The following is a 16,505-nucleotide window of genomic DNA, read 5'->3' on the forward strand; positions in this document are numbered from 1 at the left end:
AGTTTCACTGATGGTTTTCCCTTTCATGATCCCTGATGCATTTCCTACCTGGTTGTTAGCTAGCTAGCTGTTCGCCTATGTCCACACAGCTTCCCCTGTCCTAACCTCTAACATGCAAGTTTCATTTGAAGGCAGCACTAAATCCAAACATTGTCATCTGTTTGACTTCAACTAGTTCTGCCCCTTCTTGCGGAAAGATAACTTTGATTTTGCTTCTTGCTGCCTTCAAAATGGAACTCAAGAAATTGGCATAGCCTACTGTAGGCCTACCCGGTGTACCCAAGGGCCACAGAGACTAACTGTTAATAAGCTAATTACTAGGCAACTTGTAAGAAATGTAGGACATGAAAAGGTATGGCTGTTGGGAATATAGGTGTTTTACTAATACATAGAATGCTGTGGCGCTTCATCTGACGATGTGCATACCAACGATGTGGCGGGGCATCAACCTCGGGGTATTTTGTTATTGTGAAGTAGCTTCGAATTGTTTTAACTTACATAACTATTAGAACCACAAAGAATACACTAAAAGTGTCAACACTGGTGTAAAAGTACAGAGGCAGCGGCCTACATCTGCCCGCCACATTGTTTGTATGTCACGCCACATTGTTTGTACGCCATGACACAGCACCAGCATATGCTGTGGCGTGCAATGAGCCGCTTTTCTATCCCAGCCTTTTTCCTCCGTCTTTCGGCAGACGGCAGCATCACTAATTCCCCGGGCGAGGGGAAATGGGGTGTGTCTCCACAGACACACAATTTACGAAACTAAAAAATCGGTTTAATGAAGGTTTTCTTCACCGTTTTGTCACCTCAAAAGGCGCCATGAGGTAATTTAACATTTATTTTAACATTAACATGTTCTCACATGTGCCTAAACATTGTAATCAACTTCTGAAGTAAAAAAAAAAAAAAAGTACACAAAATTTGAAAGTTATTTATTTGTTTTAAATGTTTAGGGCTATTTGACGTATTCCACGCTTATTTTTGTCGCGTTTTGCAAAACATTTTCGTATTTATCTTCCAGAAGACAGCATGAACTTTGGCCTGAGTCATTGTCGCTTTAAATGAATCCTTTTATCGATCGTGTTTTAATCATTCCGCAGCCCTGACAGTGAGACCCCTCTCCTCTCCTCTCCTCTCCCTCCACCCCGCCCTCTCTCACCGCCCCGAACCTCTCTCAAGGCGAGATCCGTGTCGCCTCCGCTGCCGCTGGGACTGAGATGTTCTCCTCTCTGACGGAGCGACTTTCACGCAGGAGACACCACCTGTAGCTCTGATTCATTTGAATCTGATATAAATTAGTTTACCGCAAAGTTTAAACGACTTAAAGGGCTTGCGCCGTTCAAACGTAGCCCGATGGCGCAGTGGATAATACTTTTTTTATTTTTTCTACCCGGAGTTCCGCATGGACAAGGTAAGAAACACTTGTCAAGTTTGGCATCCAGGCACGCACTTTAAACACATTTAGAGGCTATTTGTGGTTTTATAGCACATTATTAGTTGTGTTACTTTGTGACATGTTGCAGCCTAAACTCAAAGAGATGTAGAATTACACAATTTTAATTCTGACTGAGTCCCTGGCACTAAGAGGCTATTTTCTTTCCATCTACTGATCTGCTGCTGCTATTTATAATGCCATCATCCTTATGATACAGAGATCAAGTCTCCCTCTTTGGAAGAGTGCTGTCAGAATGGGAGGGCTCGGGGCCTAGAAGGAGAAGATTGTACGATTGCCCAATTCACCTCCTCCCACATCTGCAGGTAAGCAACACCTGGTTTCACCAACAGCTCTCTGCTTTGCCGCGTCCAAAATCAGTCCACGGGGGAATTAGAACTTTTAGTACTCATTAGATAAGGTTCGGCTGTTTAATTTGAGGGTCCAAGTACATCGCTGTGGGTGCAGAAAAATAACAAAAGTGTGGGATTTTGGCAAATGTCTCAATCCTGTAGGGTGGGGCTTGTGTCCTCAGGGCTGCAAGCTTCAGATCCTCCCCACAGCCCTCAACTACTCATCCCACTGCATAATAACTAAGTGCAGGTGTTAAGTGGGGCCCCCCTGGAGCATTTCTAACGCTAAAGGGCCCTGTTTTACTGTAAGAACATGGCAGTGGTGATTGAAGAAACAGTGGAACACCTGGTCGTCACACTGAGGTTAGAAGAGGAAGCATTTGCTAGGAAACGCATAGCTACATGAAGCCTTTTTAAGGTTACAAAAGAAACATTTTCCGTTGACTGGGTAAACACGCGAAACATTGCAACATAAATCCACTTTCAGTCAGCAGAAAGCATCAAACCTTTCTTCGCCTGCCTCTTATCTTGAACTCTTTCCCCAGAGTTAGGTGAGGAGCGATTTCTTTTAGTCCCTTCTGAGGTTTTATGCCAAACCTCCGCTGTTTGTTTTCAGCATCGCCCACGAGCAGTGCTGTCGATCGGCGGTAAGAGACAGACTCTGCGACAACGGCATCAGGATGTCTCGCGGGCAAGGGGCCTGCGAGAGGCCCTTCTTCCAGGGAGAAGCCTGGGAAACCAAAATCTCAAAGGTGGTTCTCCGTCTTTGCGCACCTTATTCTTACAAACATATAGAGTAAAACAGAATGGACCATCTTTGCTGTCATTGTACATGCACGATTAAATTTAAATACAACAATGCTGTTCTTTATTTATTTATTTTTTTTGGTTTAGATGTGTTGCGACTGCTGCTCGCTCGGTGTGGTTGCAGCAAACCGGGGTGCGACCTGCGAGCTTCATGGTTTGTTGCTGGGGAGAGACTGTGCACACGCTGCTAAAACCTGCTGCGGCAAAAACCCAGTGGTGGAAACAACGGAGGAAACCAAACCGAACGTCGGAGGTGAAAGACATCAGTAATCTTTTCTATCCCGATTACATTGCCTCCACTCTGTCTTATCATGTAGGAACAGCCGCCGGGTCTCCGTTATGCTCAAAGCAATCAATATACTTGGTGATTTGTACACATTAGGTAAGAAATATCTTGAATATCGCACGTGCAATTTGGTACTACTTTCAAATAATACACCAGGTATAAATAAAGCTCTACTCTCGTTACTTCACCATTATGAAAGATGCCGTATACAAAGGGGTGGCCAGGATTTTATTGGAATTGGGGCACGAAACCTTGACAAAGGTTAAGATTTCACGTGTCTCGAAATAGTTTGGGCTAACGGTGTGGAACGTGCATCAAAACAAGCAGCGTTTCTAGGATTGCGCCGGATAAATGGCCTTGGTGTGACAGCTGCGGGCCAGATTTCTTCCACACAGACAGATCACAGACTAGGTCACCCAGCAGGCTAAGCCTTTAGACACCCCGCCAAATGGTGACTCAGGGCCAACTGGCGACATATTGTGGCTCGTAGCTTTTGTCACTTTGCCGAGAAAAGCACAAACGTGTGGGAAGAACAGAGCTGCGAAAACACTCGGTTTGGGTGAAGAAAAGCTAATCTTCACGATGTAGAGCAAAGGCCAGCGTGATACCGGCGCGTCAATGCAGCAGCAAGAGAGATCTGTAAAGTTGTACCGTGTGACAAAGTGCTGACCGCTGCCCAGCGACTGAGCAAAACATGTTGTGAAGTTTTTTTTTTTATCTTCGTTCTAGCAACAGAAAAGCCTGAAGTGGTTACTACCCAGCCTCCAAAGGAAACAAGCGCCTGCAGAGGTTTGGCTTCTCATTTCTTAATGTGATCTTCCTTGTTACAGTTGGAGTCGTAAGAAGCTTAGACGCATGCCCCTTTGTGGTTTTTGTCCTCCGTAAGCCAATTATGTGTATGTCTCCTTTTATCCAGTACAGTACAGCACATTGCACATGTCATACATTGTGATTTCCGCTCCTTCCGTTTTCAGACTCCAGCTGCTCCCAGTTGTGTGTGGGTAACGGTACGTGCGCGTGCCATGATGGTTTTCAACTGCAAAAGGATGGAGTTCAGTGTGAGGGTACGTAAAAGCATGGCTCTTTTTATGGCAATGTAAGTCTGATGGAAATAAAATAAAATTCATTCAATTGATTTGATTAAGTCATCAGTTAAATTAAAACTTCTTTGTTGGATTTAAGCTTATAGATGTCTTTAGCAATTTGAGTTTGACAAATTTTGAAACAAATTTTACCATGATGGCAAGGCAACACAATGATGGAATTCTTTATAGTAGCTAATGTTAGCATGCTAACTTGTTCAAGTGAGATTGTGAACATGGAAAAAACACAGCGTTTATCAATACCAAGTACACAAAATTCCACATAAAAAAACTGTGGAGGATAGTGTAACGGTCTTTCTTTGATTGGAACCGCAGCGTACTTGATGATTTCCCTGTCCCAAGTCCACACAAGCTAACTCCCAGTGTGTCCTCGATATAACAGGCAGGGCAAGAACACATCAGGGCATTGGAGTTTGTGTTATGATGATGAATGAACCATTCATTGATATCACTCTTACAGTACACAGTTTTCCTGAGGATCAGTATTGAAGCTTGGTGTTGTCACTGTCATTTTGGCCCCCGAAATGTCAGCTATTCCCAAAATAGGCAAAGATGTGGAGCGTGAGTGTAACTAAGGCACCACTTTGTTGCCCACTAAAGTTGGAATCATCCTTGAGTGGCCATTGCAGAATTTGGAACATCCGTGTTCTCTTACTTTTTCAGCTGCAGAGGTTGCTGCTTCAGTAAACGTCATACCTGCTTACCATTAGCATGTTAGCATTGTCACTGTGAGCATGGAAAGCCTGAATATATCACCGTCAGACTGATCAGATCTCGCGCTTCTTCATGAGTCTTCAACTGAGATTCTCTAAAACATAGACTGACCGTTTTTCTTGTTTCTGTCTGGATGTCTTGTCTCCACAGATGTCAATGAGTGTCTGACCGGCAGTCACAACTGCGTCTTTGGGCTAGTTTGCATTAACACAGAGGGCTCCTTTCGCTGTCAGAGAGAAACTAGCTGTGGCACTGGATATGAACTCAGGGACAACAACAGCTGTCAAGGTAACAATCAGGAGCACTTCAGAACAGAAATGTCGATTCTCAGTGTAGATGGCTGTAACTAACAAATTGCAACTTCATAAAGAATTCTATAATTTACCTTTACAAGATTAATGAGACAATATTTATGCATATAATATGCTTTGATCATGTTTTCATCCTTGCTTGTTCCAGACATTGATGAGTGTGCTTTGGGAACCCATAACTGTGGAGCAGACTTTGCTTGCACCAACACGGCAGGCTCGTTCCGCTGTAACCCAAAGACAAGGTGCTCACTCGGTTACATTCAGGACGCTTTCGGCACCTGTATAGGTAGGCGTATGTGTCACACTGGACTAAAAGCGTTTCACTGTTAAAACTATAGTAACTTACAGCAACCAGAAGTATAGCAGAGAAACTAGGGTTACGAATGTAACCGAGGTCATTGTGTCTTTCAGTCTGAAGGTATGAAGCAACACTGGATGCGTCCAAGAAATGTTTCTGATACTGCAGATAAAAGAGAAAGGATTCTGTTCTAAAAATGAAAATTATCAGTGGCAAAGACAAATATGAATTATTGCTTTTATCTTTTTCTCATTGGAAGAGCACTAAAAGAAGAGAAGAAACTGAGGAACCAGGAACCGCAAACTGTAGACAGTTTGTGTAATTACTCTCACTACCAGAAGGGGGAGATAATAGTTCCAAACTGCAGCTTTAAAAGATGAACACTCTTAAGTGCGGTTTATGCCTCTGCGGGAGTACAGGCCGTAACCTACGCACATAGCCTACACTTGTGTGAGACATTTATACGTTTTCTTGTCTGTCACACTCAGAGGGTCACTAAAAACGCTAAAAAATGTCTTTTTTGTTAGTCGGGTAAATTTTTGTTTCTACTTCCTGCTTCACATTCTCCAAAATTTCGCTGAAGACAAGTCGTACAAATGCTTATACCTTCAATCCTCCTCAGTCAATCTTTCTTTGGTGTGGTCCATGTTTATTGATCCAAAACAGTCAATTAAACAATTGCAGAGATGGAAAAGTAATCGGAAATACTAAAGCAGAAATACGCTACTACCAAGTGGACCGATCACAGCTCTTGCGGCCTGTGTCGCTGTTACATTGCTGGGGAGGTGCACGCCAGGCTACGGCGTTAGGGTCTGTGTCTGCAAATTGACGCAGAAGCATAGACTGCCTATTACTGAAGGTGTTTCTTTCTGTTTAGATGTTAATGAGTGTGTGGTCCATACCACTCCATGCTGGCCTGGCCAGACTTGTATCAACACTGTGGGCTCCTTCACCTGCCGCAGTAACACCGTCACCTGCGGACGAGGTTATCATCTAACAGAGGACGGCTTACACTGTGAAGGTACATACTATCACAATAAACTTGTTTTCTTTTTTCACAGTCTGTTTTTCTTTGTGTCTTTTCGTTTTCTGGTTTTAACTAAAAGCATGTAATTAAATTTTCAATCTTCTTTCTTCTCGCCACTGTCATCTTATAGATGTGGATGAGTGTCGCACAGGCAATGTGTGTGGCAGTCACGGCTGTGTCAACCTGGTGGGATCGTATCGCTGCGAGTGCCACAGTGGCTTCATGTTCAACAGCATCACCAAGCTGTGTGATGGTACGTAACAAATTGAGCTATATATATTTGTTTTTATGTGGGAGCATATCAGTCACGAAAGAAGGTATTTTAATGTGGGTACAGGGGAAGGAACAGCAACTACGGAATGGTATATTTGCATGATTGATCTCCCTCATTCATCTTCTGTTCCACGTGTTCTTTAGATATCAACGAGTGCAGACATTATCCTGGGCGACTTTGTGCTCACAAGTGTGACAACACAGAAGGGTCGTACCAGTGCAGTTGCACAATAGGCTTCAAACTGGCCCATGATGGCAGAAACTGTGAAGGTAAACACGCCTTGAAATTGAAGATTTTGCCATTGAAAAGATTTTATAGGCTTGCAAATTATAAGTGTCAAAGCATTATGACTTCTGTCTTTGTCTGTGTGGCGTGGGATGTCTGAAAAATACTAATTCATGTGCCTGTTTGATGACAGATGTCAACGAGTGTGAGGCCGGAGCTTGTAGCCAGGAGTGTGCCAATGTCTATGGCTCCTATCAGTGCTACTGTCGGCGTGGTTACCAGCTGAGTGACATTGATGGGATAACATGTGATGGTACTGTTTGGTTTACTAAGATTTACCATCGGAAAATTAGCCTTACTTAGCTTTACATAATATATTATACTGACCAACCGGTCTCTTCTGCCCTCCTCAGATATTGATGAGTGTGCTCTACCTACTGGAGGTCATGTGTGTTCCTACCGTTGCTTCAACACTCCAGGAAGTTTCGGCTGTACCTGCCCACCCACGGTCTACACACTAGGCCCCGATGGACGTACCTGTCAAGGTCAGAAGACACACAACAGCATTCACACAGAGTATCAGTAATGTGAAGTATAAATACATGTGGCAGTTATGTGAAAAATTCTGTATGCGAGTCTGTGTCAAATTAATGAAAACGTTTTTTCCCGTGTCTGTAGACGTTGACGAATGTGCCGCGGGAATCCACACCTGTTCCGTGTCTCAGAGCTGCTTCAACATCCAGGGAGGATTCCGCTGTCTGTCCTTTGAATGTCCTACAAACTTCCGGCAAGCAGCGCCAGGGTAAGAGCCGCCAAGTGGCTACCTGGTTTTGAAGAGGTTTTAAAATAAAAGGATTGAATGTCTGTTTGTAGGTCTCCCGCCCTGTCATCATGTGTTTGGTTTTGGCCCGCTGTTGCCATCAATTTCTGTGCACACAGTCCTATCTCACTCTCCAGCTTCCATCTATCACTCCATCTGTCAGTACCGCAGACGTTTCTGCACATCCAATGAGCCCTTCCTTTCGTTTTTCCCTTTCAGCCGTTGCGAACGCGTAACTTGCGAGTTCACGCGGGATCCTGCGTCGTGTTTCTCGCTGCCGTTGAGAATCTCCTTCTACAACATCAGCTTGCCCGCCGACACCCCAGTACCGGCCGACGTTTTCCGGATGGGCCCCTCCAATTCTGTTCCCGGAGACGAAGTGCTGCTCAATATAGTCTCGGGAGATGAAGAAGGACACTTCACCGTTCAGCATCAGGCTCACGGCGGGGTGATCTCGCTGCGGCATGCCTTGTCCCTGCCCCGGGACTTCAATTTGACGGTGGAGATGAGGCTGATTCGCTACGGGACTTCGCACCTGTACATGGCCAAGATTGCAGTGTTTGTCACACATGAGCAAATCATCCGGCCCTCGAGAACATTTCCAAGTATGTCAAACTGAAAGGAGTAGTTTGACTATCAGAGGCCTGTCCCTGTTTTGTTCTCACCACTTGTGAAGTACAAAGAGTCAGGATACATGTTATCTTTCCTCTTAAATATCGTCTAATTCAAGTGAATTGACTTCTTTTTCATGGTGCTAAAGTTTTCTGGACTCTGGAGTGCTTTGTGCATTGACTGGGATTGCACAACTGACCCTTTGTCACCCTGCCGATTGGTCTGCATACCGCCAACCAGAGGACCTCTGCATGACTTTGTCAGGTCCGGACTTCCTATGTTACTGTTGCTTTTCCTCCGCTGTCCACACACTTGATGACTGTGCGTTTTCACAAGTGTTTCTGTGCCATTGCTATCGTTTGACCTAACCACCAGTAACACAGGAAGTCAGGACTTGACAAAGCGCAGAGATCCTCTGGTTGGTGGTCAGCTAAGCAATCAAAATGGCCAATGAACTGTCAATTGCTCATTAATGCCCAGATTTTACCTCAGGATAAATAAAAAGACAAATCATATGAAAACCAGTAATAAAACTTGAAAACTGGAAACAGTTGGCACATTAATACCATTTCATAGGATAATACCACATTTTTTCACTTGTTTTTGCTGAGGGCTAGACAAGAATAATCAGGAGCAGTCATATGTCTGTAAACTAAATATGAAGCTGGTTAGCTTAGCGTAACGTCAGGAAAGTGGGGAAACCGCTAGCATGGCTATGTCTAGCAAAGTGTCTGGCCAAACAATTTCCTGCTACGTAACCCCTCTACTTAAATCTACCACTTATTTTTTTTTTTTATTCTCATAGTTTATTCTATAACCGGGTCAGCTACAGCATGGTGGTAAGCTTTTGGAGAGTGCTACCCGTTTCGAGTTTAAGCTAACACGCTACTGGTTGTAGCTTCACATTTAGCTCGCAGAAAACTATAGATAGCAAAACTATGCCTTTTAACATGGTTAAATCATTATTTTTATAGTATAAAATTAGTTACCTGTGAACCAAAAGTTAAAATAGTAATTTCATTTTTGGATGTTATGTCTTTGTCTGTACTTTGAGAGGTGCAAAAATCAATAGGATGAGAAAATGAATTCATTTTATGGCCTTTTTTACTTTCATTCTAAGAAACACTGGGAACATTAGGAGACGTCATGTACCACTAGATGGGGCTTGTTAGTTGCTGAGGATCGCTTCGACGCGGTGTCAGTTTAGCTTTAAGTATTGATGGGAGCTCATTCTACCTCATGTCTGTGCGGCAGCTTCCCTTCAAGTGTACTTTCTATGTGTTTGAATTAAAAAGCGACAGATAAAAAATGTCTTTCTTTGCTCCGCAATATCCACACACACACACACACACACAGCGGCAATGGTTTCTGCCACCACTCTGCTGCTTCCTGCGCTGCGGCCACTTCTAATGCTGAAACCAATTTTTCCTATGATCTTTTCCAAGCGGTCTCACCAGAGGATCAAACGGCCTCGGCGGACAGAAAAGAAAAACAAGCGTGGCACTTATTTATGGGCACCTGGGGCCCGGCCAAGAAGCGGGCGTTCAATTAGTGGTGGGGCAGCGTCTTAGCTCGTATGATGGATGGTGCTTTTAGTGTTGGTGTTGGGTGGTTATCAGTTAATTTGCTGTAAATGATACTGAAAGGCTAGTAGCAGACTAATTTTCCACTGTTCCACTTTCCTCTTGGTGGTTTTCAGGGTTTGATGCATATGGAGCTTATTGAAAGATATTGAATAGAGGTATATGTCAGGATAACACTCCCTGATCTTTAGATTATATGACCACCTAATTATTTTATACATGTTAAAAATAGTGAACCACTGCTCTCTTCATTTTTTAAAAAATTCTACAAATTGAGTATGCCCTTGGATCACATCAGTTGGTAATGGGCATACTCTGTTTTGGTCTTCTGGTTTTCTACTAGCCTGTTTTTTCCTCGGTGGCACTGAACTGGTGTGGAATACCGCACAATCATCTCCGCGGCTTGGCCTCGCGCTCGGCGAACAACTTGGACTCACCTGCTCGCTGCTAATTACATGGCTCGGCTCCCTCTGCAGCCTTTGAGGTCATGTTTGAAAGCGCCACTGTCTTCACGTCGGGGAACCCTCGCAAACATTATTCCAGGGTTTGGGATCAGGGTTTGGCTTCTTCTTCAGCCTTGGTTAACCATTGAATAGTCTATGGGACTATTCAGGTGTTGCCAGGTTCCTCTTGCTCAAGTCAACTGTGGAGCGTTGGACAAAGTGTTTTCCTAGAAATACTGTTGTGTACCTCAGAGCATGGAGTATGTATTCTTTCCTTTCTTTGGCACGTGTCATAAATTCCCCACTTCTCATGCCATTTTCCTTCCATCTTTTCTCCTTTTTATCGCTGCCATCTCCTGCTGTCAGGTCCATTGCGGATACCTCGCTCACTGTGCGTTATGTTAAAGACTGCCCGCCATATGACACCGCCTGTGGTCACGATCCCGTCCACCTCATCACCCATACCGTCCTCTCTCTGCCAACCTTCAGAGAGTTCTCTGAACCAGAGGGTAAGGCAAAGTTCTTTGTGAATTTATGCATAAATCTGACACATAACAAGTGCTGGTTTCAACCCGCAGAGCAATCATTTAATCATGATATAAACGTGCAATTTGACAAGCTGAATACAGTTTTTTTTCCTTCTGCTGGACTAACTAAAACTCTGAACCCACTCTACTGAATAGAGATCGTGCTACTGCGGACTTCTGTGGCAGCTGACTCTGCTCCTCTCCCTGGTGCAACCGACGTTTTCTTTGACATCCTGTCTGCAGACGAGCTGTTCTCTTTTGACGTGGTGAAGCGCTCCCACTACGGCACGCTCATGGGTGAGAGGAGAGCGTTTCAGCTTAAAATGTCCTCAATCGAGGGGCTTTAATTAATTCACTAATCTGAATCTGGGTCCTCCCTCAGGCGTGATCCGGCAGGTGAAGCCCATCATCGGCCCCAGGGACCTTGAGCTGCAGGTGGCCATGAACTATGTCAAGTCAGGGGTCATCTCTCATCGCAACGTGGTCTTCGTCCACGTCTTCATCTCCGAATTCTGGTTCTGAGCTAAGAATGGAAGGGAAATAACTGCACTGGCTACAAAACAAGTAACACAACAAAATAGGTTTCTAATTTTAACATAGTCTTAAACTTGGTCTTGAACACCAAGATTCAGTTACAGCTTCAGCTTGATCCTTCGTCGAAAAGATGTATTTTTAACACAATAGATACTGATAAAATAACCACACGTTATCAAAGGATACTGGACTTTGTGTCTACAGCCTCTGTGAGGATGTGCTTGAGCTCAGAACGGCAACGCTAACATGCTAATGTGAGGTGTAATTCCGTGTTTGCCAACGTAGTAAAAAACAATCATTTAAAACTCAACCTGAGGGGGCATGAATGTCTGGAACTAATTTAATGACAAGTGATTGGTTTATTTAAAATCACAAATAGCAGCCTCATGCTAACGTAAGAGAAGACGTCAGTGGATGCCTAAAGTTGATGCATAATCTAATTTATACCTCCACTCATGGAGAAACAGTGCCTGCACGTCCCCAAAGTAGACTGATTTCTTACTTCATATCACAACCCCAGATGTGTTTTTTTTGTTTGTTTTTTTTTTTTTTACAAGAGTGGAACAAAATAATACAGCAGATTAGCGTCTGTCATCTCCTTCTCTACTGTGATGAGTTCACCTCGAAGATAACACACTGCTGCTTAACCTGTTTGATTTTGGCCATATATGCTTCACTTCACGATAAAAATGCTCCACTAACGGGCTTGCTTTCGACGGCGTTGATCGTGTTTTTGTACTGGCAGCCTGTCCGGCCATCTGTGAATAATAAAGACTGCGTGTGGTTGATTGTGTTCATGTGTTGTTTTTTTCTCGACGACGAGGGCTAGCTAGTCTGCCACAGCAGAGTAAACCAGGCGTCTTCTAGTAAGCATAACTGAGGTTTCTAGAATAACGCAAATCTGATAGGATGTCTTGTTTTCCCTGTAACTAAACTCTTCAGATGCCTTCCATCATACTAGACCGTTTCCAGTTTGTGAGGATATTTCCAGTTATTCCAATCAAAGAATGAGTTATGCGAAGTCTATAATGGGAATGTTTGCCTCTTCGAGTGCCTCATATTAAGGCTGACAAATTGCTTGAGGTGGACGCTTCTTACCAGCCGTAATCAACTCTGCTCAGCGCTGAGCTGCCTTTCACCACCGCCGGGCCCGCTCCTGGCCAGAGGAAACACGGGGGACAACCATGCGGCTCTGTGATCTAAAATTTGCCACACTGCTTGGAAATCACAAAGGCTTGTCTTGTGGCTGCAGCTGCAACAGTTGTCCCACAGCTTGTCCGGGCTGGGCGAATTGATCTTTAGACTTTTTAAACATTGCTTTAAGTGCGTGGATTGCAGATGGGATTGCAGCTGCAGCTCCCAGCATTTTTTTTTGGTGAGGGAGGCTGGGTGTATTATATGTAATAATGGAAAATGATTGGGTCTAGGTTAATAAAATATACAGTCTGTGATGGATGCTGCCCACTTTCACCAATAATGTCCCTGAAACCTCTTCTCAGATTTATACTGGACAAGGATGGAATCACAGGCCAAATGGGGCGAGCTTGGTGGATAATGGTAACAAACTAAAAGCTTATGAGAATGCACCAAGTTGGTTTTGCAGACAGCATAGCAAAATGCATAACAGCTAGGTATGAATGTGAAATAAATGGGGAGAAATGCTTAAAAGTAGGAGGAAATGTACTTTTTTCTTCCACTAAACTTGATAGGATGGACCTATCTGATGATTCATGTCAGAAGTGTCTGACAGAAACAGGAAAGTCTTTACATGCCATCTGGGAAGGTAAGCTTGTTAACCCATTGTGGGATAAAGTTGTAGAACATCAGTGGGTAGGACACCAGCTTTGATAAATATAGGCTGCTGCTCGAGTCATCCTCCAATTTAGGTAAAGCACGTGCCCTCCAGTTTTGAAGAAATTAGATGGAATTAAACTGTATCATGAACTCATGAATCAACGTTGAAGGTGAAACCTTTAAGGGGTCATTGGCTCTAAGAGGTACATCTGTCACATTGTAATGATTTAGTTGTGTACCTTGACTTTGAATTCAAATAACTGAGGGCATGCACTTAGGTACGTTCCTGTTCTGGGGGCTGTTATTCCCAACTGGTGAGTCAACATGCTAAAAATCTTTAGGAATTGTAGCACAAAAGCAAAGCTGACAACTTTAGTTCTTGATCTGAGGCCTTGTCTGCAAGATGGTCTCCAAAATTTAATTTACAATTTTTTTTTTCCATATTCCCTAAATAATCAGTGCTTGATCCAACATTTGGAGCATCTACACCCTGTTGCACTGACATACTTCCTATTGTATGTTCCCTATTGACTGCAGTATGAGATGCTGCCCTGTGAAAGGAGTCAAAACAGCAGCACATGCTCTGACCCCGCCCTCCTCCTGCATTCAACCAATAGCGTGTCGGAGACTGAGCCGGACGTCCCGCCCACACGCATGCAGCAGGCAAACATGGCAGCTTCCACCGACAGCGGTTTGGAGATTTCAGCGTCTATCGCTGGGATTTTGAATGAAAAATACAGCCCCAGGCACTTGCAGGTTTTAAAAACGTTTACAACCGAGCTGCGGGAGAAGGAATACAGGTAGGGCGGAAGTAATTTGCGGCTTTTTATAACGGAAATTGAGAGTGTTAGCATAGCTGCTAAGCTAGCGTTTGCTCGAGTCATCCAACTGTCAACTACGTACTGTGAAATGCTGAATAACGGTCAGCGGATTCAGAGCTAATTATTATCTTCATAATATTAATTAACTCTAGTGTTGGAAGTGTAGTCAGCCACCTAATTGCTCTATGAGTTAAATATATCGTTGTGTAGCTTCAGCTGGCGTTGTTGGCTAATAAAATTTAATTTCTGAAGCACTACCGTTAGTTTGAACTAATATGAAGAGGCCTTTTCAGAATGAAAGTCAGGAAGCTAATGCTACCTGTGTGTTACAAATTAACAACTTGACCGCTGTCACCATATTTTTGTAGCTTATTTATATTTGGTGAGTATCCCAGACATGTTTTGTTTTTATTGAAACGACATTATCGACATTATGGTGCACGTTTCTATTATTTTTCCACCTCCGTTGTGGAAAATAAAGTCGTCCCTGGGATAGCTGTGATACATTTTACATACAGAAGATTAGTGGAGTATTTGAACGCACCAGAAATATTAAAGGTCAAGGCAGCAGTTAGCAATGTCACTAACTGTAAATTGTTTCACTCAATATGCAATTTCATTTTGTAATTTCACTCCACATTATCCCTATTGACTGGGAATCATAAATAATTCCTTTCTAACCTTTATGTCTCTGTCCTCAGAGATGCCGTGGAGGACGAGGTGTTCTCTAATCTTCTCAAGGTCCTGACCAACCTGTGTGAAGAGCTGCAAGCCGCCAACCCGGACGGTGAGGACCTTCCCTTGCAGCTCCAGCTGACCGCTGAGTGCTTCAGGGCCCAGAGGAACTCCTGTGTCCAGAGTACACGCAACCAAAGCCTTCTCAGGTAGCTCCACTGTTATTCTGAAGAACTGTTCGGGAGATGCTGCAGAATCATTAAATTATTAACTGAATAATGTTAATGAAATATATTTGAGGTGCTAAAGGGCTCAAATATATCTAGTTATGTGCAAGAATCTAGGGCATATGATATAAGTAGAAGTATACGGTATTGGAATAGCACAAACTATGTTAAAGTATCAGTTAGAGTGGATTTTTTGGGTTGTATTATATCAAACTTAAATATATTATTGCACCCATCGTGTGTACTTTCAAACAAAAGCAAAGCAGCAGTTGAACTTAAGTCTTTTTTTTTTTTTTTCTTCCATCTAGGGAACTAGGTGTCATTGATGTGTCTCTTAAAATCCTGAGCTTTCTTCAGACCATGACTTTGGGGAGCAAAGATGCAGTATTCGAACGTGAGTATCAAATATTTTAACTGATATTTAATGCAATGATTCAGCTTTATTTTTGAAAATGATCCATTTTTCTCTGTGGCTCAGCTCTCCGTTGTGGCATCCAGTTTCTTGGCAACTTAGCAGTTGGAAACCAAATGTGTAAAGATGACATTTGGCGGCTTGGTTTCCCAGATCTTCTCCTGTAAGTTTTTTCAGGTGCCATATTTGTAGTTTTTCAACATGCGTTTTTAATCTGACTCTGTATCTGAGGCCAAATCGAACCCATTTCTTTTTGCAATAGCACACATCATGTATCAGTAGTTTTATTTGTGAAACATTTATCACAGACTGATGTATCTTTCCCCAAATGTGTGTAAACAGGCAGCTGCTCAGTGTTGATGATGAGAAGACAGTGAACTACACCTCTATGGTACTCCACACATGCCTGGATGAGGCCAGGGTGGAGGATTTGTCTAAGCCGCAGAATATCAAGCTGGCACTCAGGGTGATGGAGCTCTGCATGACCCAACCTGATCTGGACTGGACGTAAGTTATTTAAAAAGAGTTTACGGATGTGTGTATAATTTCTGCGTGGAGCTGTAAAGTTTTAATTTACGTTTATGCGTCACCAGGGTGATCATTGCCACTCAGCATTTCCTCAGGTCTTCTGCTCTGGTGGAGAGCATGTACTCAGGGATGTCTCACCAGGAAAGGTACGGCACTGTTACTGTTGATCCACAAAGGCGTATAATTCGTGCTAATTTATTATAAAAATAATAGTCAATGTCATTAAAAGGCTAAATCTAAACCAGCGATTTTAGTGGTTCTATCGTGCAGAAGAAATACTGCAAGTATGACAGACAATCAAAACAATTGCAACAGCAAATATTTCATGACTGTGACAGCCCTACTAGTAAGAGAATACTAACTCGTACTGAGAGAGAAAGCTACATCTAAGACTTTCTATAATAGTAATGTTTCCTAAATACACGTGTGTCTTTTTTCAGAGTTACTCTGTTAGAGCTGCTCTTCGCCCAGCTAAGAGAGGAGGACTCGGAGGAGTGTGGCATCCCTCCCAGCGTTGCTCGATTCCTGGCGAGTTCCTTCCAGGAGGGTTGCGGAGCTGTGCTTTCACTTGCTACTGGTTCTGCTTCCAGTGACAAGGTACATAGCTCAAAAACACAGAGGAGTGTGTTTAGCAGACTTTCAGCTGGTATTGTTAACATGGTACACCCACTGTGGAGCTTTTTCCAAATTTCC

General features: G+C 43.4%; 2 protein-coding genes across 3 annotated transcripts in view; both read left to right on the forward strand.

The window, feature by feature from the left end:
- Nucleotides 1–1,236: 1,236 nt before the first annotated feature.
- On the forward strand, nt 1,237–12,115 carry LOC311508430 (fibulin-1-like). Its single transcript, XM_084573180.1, has 17 exons — nt 1,237–1,417; nt 1,659–1,764; nt 2,408–2,543; nt 2,686–2,851; nt 3,614–3,673; nt 3,859–3,948; nt 4,852–4,989; nt 5,161–5,298; nt 6,188–6,331; nt 6,468–6,590; nt 6,755–6,880; nt 7,030–7,149; nt 7,250–7,381; nt 7,515–7,638; nt 10,661–10,803; nt 10,978–11,118; nt 11,204–12,115. Exons 1-17 carry the CDS (start codon nt 1,360–1,362, stop codon nt 11,341–11,343), a joined length of 2,085 nt encoding a protein of 694 aa, XP_084429306.1. The 5' UTR covers nt 1,237–1,359; the 3' UTR covers nt 11,344–12,115.
- A 1,649-nt stretch (nt 12,116–13,764) lies between these two features.
- atxn10 (ataxin 10) overlaps nt 13,765–16,505 on the forward strand; it is a 33,934-nt gene continuing 31,193 nt past the window's right edge. For both annotated transcript variants that reach the window (XM_084573684.1, XM_084573683.1), the window contains exons 1-7: nt 13,765–13,949; nt 14,672–14,854; nt 15,181–15,266; nt 15,351–15,447; nt 15,627–15,791; nt 15,878–15,958; nt 16,253–16,409. In XM_084573684.1, coding sequence (XP_084429810.1) covers nt 13,804–13,949; nt 14,672–14,854; nt 15,181–15,266; nt 15,351–15,447; nt 15,627–15,791; nt 15,878–15,958; nt 16,253–16,409 — 915 coding nt within the window. In that variant the 5' untranslated portion in view covers nt 13,765–13,803. The remainder of the gene's footprint in view (nt 13,950–14,671; nt 14,855–15,180; nt 15,267–15,350; nt 15,448–15,626; nt 15,792–15,877; nt 15,959–16,252; nt 16,410–16,505) is intronic.

This window comes from Chelon labrosus (genome assembly GCF_963514085.1).
Source record: "Chelon labrosus genome assembly, chromosome: 23".
Taxonomy (NCBI): Eukaryota; Metazoa; Chordata; class Actinopteri; order Mugiliformes; family Mugilidae; genus Chelon; species Chelon labrosus.

Excerpts from the sequence above, each read along its gene's own strand:
- LOC311508430 (XM_084573180.1), top strand. The coding sequence starts at position 1,360 with ATGGCGCAGTGGATAATACTTTTTTTATTTTTTCTACCCGGAGTTCCG. Across the intron at positions 1,765-2,407 it reads ACCTCCTCCCACATCTGCAG|CATCGCCCACGAGCAGTGCT; the intron begins GTAAGCAACACC and ends GTTTGTTTTCAG. Across the intron at positions 3,949-4,851 it reads GGATGGAGTTCAGTGTGAGG|ATGTCAATGAGTGTCTGACC; the intron begins GTACGTAAAAGC and ends TTGTCTCCACAG.